General features: G+C 48.3%; 1 protein-coding gene across 1 annotated transcript in view; it reads right to left on the reverse strand.

Moving 5' to 3' along the window:
- Positions 1-447: 447 nt before the first annotated feature.
- Positions 448-8,576, reverse strand: part of LOC107120805 (protein Wnt-8b) — a 25,792-nt gene continuing 17,663 nt past the window's right edge. Inside the window, exons 4-6 of the mRNA XM_015423575.1 lie at positions 7,909-8,034; positions 3,760-3,902; positions 448-1,008 (exon numbers count right to left, since the gene is read on the reverse strand). Coding sequence (XP_015279061.1) covers positions 448-1,008; positions 3,760-3,902; positions 7,909-8,034 — 830 coding nt within the window. The remainder of the gene's footprint in view (positions 1,009-3,759; positions 3,903-7,908; positions 8,035-8,576) is intronic.

Here is an 8,576-nt window from a genome sequence, read left to right on the forward strand (position 1 = left end):
TAGTGGGGGTATAAAGCATCCAAAGCGGCCGTTTTTCTCCAGGGGAACTGATTTCTGTCACCTGGGGATTGGTTAAAATTCGAGGGTGTGTGTGTTTGTCTCCAGGCCCCACCTGGAGGCTGGCAACCCTAAATATCCCAGTTAAAAGGACCGCTGCATTCCCCTGCTTTGGGAAATATGCCATCGTCAACCATTTCATAATCAAACGTGCCCCACAACAGTCTGCGAGGTCAGGAATGGCTTCACCTTTGCAGTGAGGTCGGGGCACATCTTCCCTGGGGACAACCCAACTCGGGGACACTGCTCTACTTTAAATATAATGCGGGCATCACCTTCTTCCCTCAGTGCTGTCTATACATACGGGAAACAAAAGAAACACGAAGAGATGCATAGGAAGAGGTTTGGGGGTGGGGGGTGTCGCGAAACGATCGGGCGTGGACACGGGCATTAGGGCTGCTTCTTTCTGAGCCTCCGGGGGCCCCCGCCGCCCCCGCTGCGCTCCCGTTTCTCCTTGCGGACACAGTAGTACTTGGTGACGCGCTTGCGGCACTGCTCGCAACGGACGGCGCAGCACCAGTGGAACTTGCAGTTGCAGCTGGACACCATCTCGGCGCGCCGCTCCTCCACGGCCAGCCCACAGTCCCCACACAAGCGCTGGCAGCTCCGCTTCTCCCACTTGCTCAAGGCCTTGCCTCTCTTGAGGCACTCCCGGCCCTCAGTCCCCAGCAGGCCCAAGGTCTTGTTCTCCAGGCAGTAGTCAGGCGAGTCTTCCAGGTGGACCAGCTCCTTCTTGGAGATGGAGCTGAAGGTCTCGGCGATCGCCCCCCGACTGGCAGCGCTGTTGCCGGCCCCTTGGAGCAAGTCCACTTTCAGCGCTTTGTGGTACTTCTCCTTGAGGTACGCGCCCACTTCTCGGAATTCGGGCAGCTGGAGCCAGCAGGTCTGGGTGGTGCAGCTGCCGGACACCCCGTGGCATTTGCACGTCCTCTTCATGGTCCCTTTGACTGCCTAGAGGCAAAGGAAAAGACCGCTGGGAAGTCATGCAACAAAACCAGATAGACCAGAGAAAGCCTCCTTTTTAGTTATAAGACAAATGTGGACAGTCACGACCTGATCAAACAACAAATGTAAAGAAAACCATCGTGAGAGTCTGATCCACAAACCAGGCAGTCAACAAGACTTGCAAAGAAAATGCTTTCTGTATATTATTGTCAAGGAGTAGTACAAAAGCTCTTATGCTCATAAAGTACTTTACAAAAATCAGGAAAGATCTGCAATACAATAATATTCCACTTATTATGAAAACATACAAAGTATTTTAAAAATGAACCCATGTATAATAGCAACTTACAATACATTTAGATAGGACACCGATCTCAATAACCACTTTATGAGCATGAGAGCTTTTGCACTACTCTGTAAGTAAGACTGTATTTGGATTTTACACTGTTTTTCATTTTTTCACATTGTGCATATTCTAAAGAATTGTGTTTTTGTACACTACAGAATATTTCCTGAGGAAGATCCAATTTTGAAACATTGTTCTATAATCCGGAGACGACGTGGATGCATTTTTACACGAGGATTTTCTTATGATTTGAAGGAATTTGCTTATTGTGTTGTAGTGCTTATTGACAATAATATACAGAAAGCATTTTTTCAAGTCTTGTTGACTGCCTGATTTATGCGTCAGACTCTCACGACTGTTTTCCTTACATTTGTCCTTTCTAGTTATGACATGAGACCTAGGAAGCCTTCCTCAAAGCCACTCCTAGGCTGTGATTAGATGGCAGGCTTGGGCACAGTCTGACTGCACCTCTAATTTCTTCAGAGCTATTTGTTCCGGAGAGGTGCGACCAGAGATGCCACCCTCTTCCTGCCTCACCCTGAAGTCAACTGTTCAGACTGCCACTGCGCATTCACCAGGGAGAGGGCGGGCAGGCAACTTCTTTTTTTAAAAAATAGCTCTAATGTGTGTATGTGCATAACTGCTTATTTGCTAGGAGCGGATATGCAGTTATGTGCACATCGCTAATTGCAAAAAAACATTGACGGTCCGGAACTTGAAGGTGCACATCGCTAATTGCAAAAAAAAATTGCCGGTCCGGAACTGGAAGCATCAGACCACACCAAGCGGCTTGAGTGTGCAAGAGAGATAAGATGCCCGGAAATCTGTAGTGAAAGAACTTAAATAGTAAACACCGGACTTTATCCAGAGTTGGGAAAGTCGGGGGTGAGGATGGGGGGCAGACAATTGAGGGACGGGAGGCAGATGTTGCGGTCTGACCATGCACTTCAAATCTGGTAGGGAGCCACCACAACATTGGAGCCGCTTGCTCATCTGATCACAGCCCTAATTTCCCGAACAGAAATAAGATATTCAAATCTTTGAAGAAATTGTTGCAGGATTTTTGCATTGTTAATAGCCAGAAACTTTTGCTTTTGGACCTAAATTTATGAACGATTGTAGCTCTAAGCCACGGAAACTGCAGCTGTCATCAGTTATGGATTCCATCATCTGATTTAACACAAATAAACCTTTCCGTTCTAATGTGATACATCTTGGTTTTGTTGCATAGTTGTAGAGATCAACCATATCCCCACTCCACCCCCACCCCCGTTGAGAGCCATTTCATTCATTATGTGGGTAATGCAAGTCCCACCTAAGGCCACTTTGGTCAAGTTGCCACGCTATATGTAAGTAGCTCAACACAGGACTGGACTATGGGGTGGAAAGTCTCCACACACACCCCCAAATGCAGAAGCTTCCTGGTTGCTGCTTTCACGGAGACGTTCTATGTTAAAGGGGCAATCCAGGATGCAGCACCATCCAGGTCGCTGTGTTAAAGTTTCATGGCAGTATAGCCAAGGTCATGTCTAAGGAAGTCAATTTTTTTTTCCTCCACACCCACAGAATGGTGGGGATCTGAATGGAATCATTTGCAGTGTCCCTGGGTCCTTGCGCACCTCTTTAGGATCATATTTCCATTCTTATCCATATATCTAATAGTCAGCATGGCTCTGACTGTGGATACTTAAATCCATAGACTAGGGCCATTTGAGAGAAGAGAGGTTTTTCTCCAATTTGGGGGACCCCTCCAGGTTTGCAGAAAAACTCTAAAACGTAGAAAATGGAGGAGGGGTTAAATCCCACCCCAAAACAGAGTAGTGTTGTCTGTGCTTTGGCTGTGGGGAGGGGGGGGGAGAGAGAGAGAGAGAGAGAGAGAGAGAGAGAGAAGGTGGGTGAAGAGAGAGAGAGAGAGAGAGATGGAGTGGGAGAGAAGGGCTGGGGGGAAAAGGGAGAAAGCAAAAGCAGGGGAAATGTGATGCTTCCTCCCGACGAGTTCCTTGTGTGTCCCCACTTGTTTATTTTTTAAATGGAAAGATGTATACCCCACCCTTTCCCTTATGTCTCAGAGCTGCTTACAATCAGTGTTCCCTCTAAGCTGAGTTAGTGTGAGCCAGCTCACAGGTTTTTAGCCTCCGGCTCACACATTTCTGCCTTGGCTCAGGAAGGGACGGCCCCAGAGCAAACTAATCTACGCAGCAGCCCAATCGCTCGCACACAGCTTTAATGCCAGTCGCTCACAAAGTAGGGTTTCTGCTCACAAGACTCCACAGCTTAGAGGGAGCGTTGCTTACAATCCCAAGATATTATTTTTTAAAATGCCCATACGAAGCACAATTTAATGCAATACAATCGTCAACCTTGACCTGCTGGCTGGATTCTCCCTTTGTGACAGAGGGCAGGGGACTTACCTTTCTGCCAGCCTCGTTATTGTGCAGGTTCATCGCCGCCCTGGCATCCTGCCCTGTCTCAAGGGCATCCACAAACTGCTTGGAAATGGCCTCCCCAAAGCCCACGTTGTCACTGCAGCCTCCCCATAGCCATCCTTGTCCTCCTGGGGAGACAGACCAGCCATTAGAAGGAATCACCGGGCAGGCATGTTGATAAAATTCTCCCTCTCTCTTTCATGTTGTTCAGTCGCACAGTTGAGTCCGACTCTTCGCGACCCCATGGACCAGATCACGCCAGGCCTTCCTGTCTTCCGCCGTCCTCTGAAGTTGGCTCAATTTCATGTTCGTTGCATCTATGACACTGTCTAACCATCTCATCCCTTGCCGTCCCCGCCTTCTTTGACTTTCAATCTTTCCCAGCATCAGGGTCTTCTTCTCCAGTGAGTGCTCCCTTCTCATTGGGTGGCCAAAGTATTTGAGCTTCAGTTTCATTATCTGGCCTTCCAGGGAACGGATTCACCACCATCCCAAAGAAAAAGAAATGCAAGAAAGCAAAGTGGCTGTCTGATGAGGCGCTCAGTATATACCGAGCCAAACTCAGGTAGGGAAGGTATTTAAAGTCTGAATATATTCCCTTCCCTCCCTGACTCATGCTGCAGTGGCAGCATGCCTCAGCAAGGGAAGGTATTTAGAGGCGTGCTGCCACCATGGTGAGACTCAGCAAGGGAAGGGAAGATATTTAAAAAGACAAACTTTCCCTTCCTTTGCGGAGGGAAGGTATTTAAAGGTATCGCAAGATACTGCAGTCTCTTTAAATGAATTCCCTTCCGTTGCTGAGGCATGCTGCCACTGTGGCACAACTCAGGGAGGGGAGGGAAGGTATGGAGCCGAATAAATTGGCAATACCGATTATTTCCTGAATACCAGTATCATACCGATAATGGGATTCAGGAATATTGGTATATACCGATATTTTTTGGGTTTGGTATACCCGAACTAAAAAAAAATACATATTTTTTTTTATGTGCATAGCCCTATCTGCCACTCTTAATCACTACACCACCACACTATAAATCAAATAAATACACACACGACGAAAGACGCTGGCTCTGAAAGTATGAGGTGCATTTTTCAAACAGCAGGATGAGACTCGGGAATCTCAAGAGAAAGGCCTTGTCATTTCTGGGGAAAGGACAAATTTCACTGGGGACCAAGGTTAGGTGTTTACTCATCATTTGGATACTGGCGTGAAATGTGGCACATCTGCAAAATTAAAGGTGCCTATTTTTACAATGCTGACTTTACAATGCTGACTTTTTTGTAGAAAAAGACCAGCAGGAACTCATTAGCATAATAGGCCACACCCAACAGCAGGAACTCATTAGCATATTGGGCCACACCCTGACAGTACAGCTCATTAGCACATTAGGCCACACCCCCATATGTTACCAGAAGTGTGGTCATCCAGCCACACCCACGTTTTGCTTCTTATTCTGTTTACCTTGTTTGTTGTCAAAACCCAGGGCTTTTTTGTAGCAGGAACTCCTTTGCATGTTAGGCCACACACCCCTAATGTAGCCAATCCTAATGAGTTCCTGCTGTTGGGTGTGGCCTATTATGCTAATGAGTTCCTGCTGGGCGTGGCCACCTTGGGAGCCAGCCAGAACTCCGTTCCTGTGTGTTCCTGCCCAAAAATAGCCCTGCGTGACTTCCATACTCAAGTGTAAAGCTTGACCATCGAAGTGATAGTATTCCTGTCCCATGCACTCCACAAATTAATTCCAGGCCTGGCTAGAATGTCCAAGTCCCATGCAAATTGCACAAAGACAATCAGCACAGTCCTGCTGGATGCAACATTAACATTTGTCGTTGCCCATCAGACCACGGATCCAGCATATTCTCTGCTATGAATTTTTGGGCATCGTTTAACGTGTCATGTGAGTAACGTCTGCTTTGCTTCATTTCTGTTTCAGATTGCTGATTGGTTCCAGATTTCTACAGTCCCAATCATATTGCATTGCTTCTTCGATGTCCCGTCGTGTGTGTGGACTGGACTGACTCTCTCCGTGACATCTGTCGTGAGTCTCAGTGAGAAAGGCAGAGTATTAATAACATAAATGTGTAAAAATAAATATTCTGAGGGGCAGCAGACGGGGCATCGTTTAATGTGTCATGACAGTAACTTCTGCTTTGCTTGATTTCTGTTTCAGATCTCTGATGGGTTCCAGATTTCTACAGTCCCGATCTTATTGCATCGCTTCTTCAATGTCCCGTCGTGTGTGTGGACTGGACTGACTCTCTCCGTGACGTCTGTCGTGAGTCTCAGTGAGAAAGGCAGAGTATTAATAACATAAATGTGTAAAAATAAATATTCTGAGGGGCAGCAGACTCTCTGCAGACTTTCCCATCACTTCCTAAAAGTGCCACTGGGCGTTTTTGGATTTGTAGCTATGGGGGGGGGGAACACGCAGATCTGTCCTTGCAGAGGAGGGAGAGCTTGTACCTGAATAAAACTTGGTCTTAAAGGTGCCACTGGACTGTTTTGGACCCGGGTAGGTGGGCTCTACAGCTTACCTGGTTGCTTCTTGCTCTGACTGAGGGCTGCTGGGAGCAGGGGGTGGGGCTTGTTGCATGTGCCCGCCCCCTGGGCTCTTTACTGCCGGAGCTCCGCTCCTGTGCGCTCCTGCAGGAAATGACCCCTGCCTACCAAGAATCCTTTCTGAGGAATTCTTCCCAGAGACTGAACCTGGGACCGTCGGCAGCTGCTGCTCCACGAAAAGATTCGGGTGGGCTAACCATGTTGGTCTGAAGTCATACAACACAGTTTGAGTCCAGTGGAACCTTTAAGGCCAACAAAGGTTAATTCTGGGTATAAGCTTTCCTGTGCATGCACACCTTTAAGACCAACAAAGTTTAATTCTGGACATAAGTTTTTATGTGTGTGCACACCTTTGAGACCAAAAAAAGGTTAATTCTGGGTAAAAGCTTTCCTGTGCATGCACACCTTTAAGACCAATGAAGTTTAAATTCTGGGTATAAGCTTTCGTGTGTGTACACCTTTAAGACTAAAAAAGTTTAATTCTTTGTATAGGCTTCCATGTGAATGCACACCTTTAAGACCACCAAAGCACACACAAAAACGTACACCCGGAACTAACCTTTGTTGATCTTAAAGGTTCTACTGGACTCAAACTTTACTCTGCGGAAGACTTTCTCCCTGCCCATAATGAGAAAACAACCCCCTACCTCCACAGACTGTGTATAGCAAGACTGGGGGGGGGGGCTGGGCTCATTTTTCTTTAAGGCTGCAACTTTGCCCTGTTATCACGGGCAGCCTCCCTTGAAGAGGCTCAGAACAGGCGTTTTTGTCCAGAGGCAAAGGATGGAAAAGTGGATGTGCCCTAAAAAGCATCTGCTGAATCACAGAATCATAGGGTTGGAAGGGACCTCCAGGGTCATCCAAACCCCTGCACAATGCAGGGAATTCACAACAACTTCCCTTGCTCCACGCCCAGAAGATGGCCAAAAAAAAAAACCCTCCAGGATCCACAGCCAAATTGGCCTGGAGAAAATTGCTTCCTGACCCTAAAGTGATGATCAGTATTTCCCTGGGCGTGTAAGAAAAGGGCCACATGAACTAAGCACTGATGCAACCCTTCCTGGCCTCCCTCTCAAGATCTGCCCAAGTTCATGGAATCCGCATTGCTGTCAGATGGCCAACTAGCCTCTGTTTGAAAACCTCCACAGAAGGAGAGCCCGCCCCCTCCTGAGGTAGCGCAACACATCTGGTAGCTCAGCACCAGTGTTCCCTCTAAGCTGAGTTAGTGTGAGCCAGCTCACAGTTTTTTAGCCTCCGGCTCACACACTTTTGTCTCCGCTCAGGAAGGAGGGCTCCCGAGCAAACTGATTTACGCAGGGGCCAAATCGCTCGCTCACAGCTTTAATGCCAGCAGCTCACAAAGTAAGATTTTTGCTCACGAGACTCCATAGCTTAGAGGGAGCCTTGTGCTCATTGGTTATGCAAACGCAACTTCTCCTATGAGCCTGTAAGAGGCCGCAGGACAGACAGCTGACAGCCCAGCCGGATGGGTGCTTGCTAAAGTGAGCGTCTCCCATGTTCCTCCGTCCTGGGAAGGGGAGAAGAGGAAGGATCGCCCAGGGTGGTCATACCCAGCTGTCCGTTGCGGGAGTCGTCACATCCACAGTTGTCAAAGTCCCCGAGGCTGCAGTTGCGTGTCAGCGTGTACATGACTCCAGCAGAGCTGATCGCGTGGACAAAGGCTGTTTCTCTGTTTGCTGTGGAGCAAAGACGGGAGAGAGGGAGAGAGAGCGAGAGAGCGCTGCAGAAGTTGCATGAACACGATGCCCGTGCAGGCGCCTGCATTTTGGAGCTGAGGAAGGCCCAGGTGAACCTGGAAGGCGGGGGGGGCGCAGACAGCAGACAAACGCCTAGCCAGGAAAGGGTTAAAACAGTTCCTTCTCTCTCCTCCCCTTCCAGCCTCCGCTCAATCTGGAGCCAACTTCGGCTGCTTTGCAGCTGTGAACAAAATTGCATTAGGAAAAATTAAGGAAAATATTTTTAGCTTGGCCCTAAAACTGCAACAGGAGCTGCGGTGGCTCGAGTGGTTAAGACGCTGAACTGCAGGCTGTGGAAGGTTGGTAGTTCAGCAGTTCGAGACCCGAGTGTGCCGCATGACGGAGTGAGCTCCCGTCTCTAGTTCCAGCTCCTGCCAACCTAGCAGTTCGAAAGCAAGAAATTGCAAGTAGATAAATAGGGACCACTTCAGTGGGAAGGGAACAGCGTTCCGTGCACCTCGGTGTTTAGTCATGCCGGCCAC

Source organism: Gekko japonicus, unplaced genomic scaffold (genome assembly GCF_001447785.1).
Source record: "Gekko japonicus isolate JY-2015 unplaced genomic scaffold, Gekko_japonicus_V1.1 scaffold1909, whole genome shotgun sequence".
Classification (NCBI taxonomy): domain Eukaryota; kingdom Metazoa; phylum Chordata; class Lepidosauria; order Squamata; family Gekkonidae; genus Gekko; species Gekko japonicus.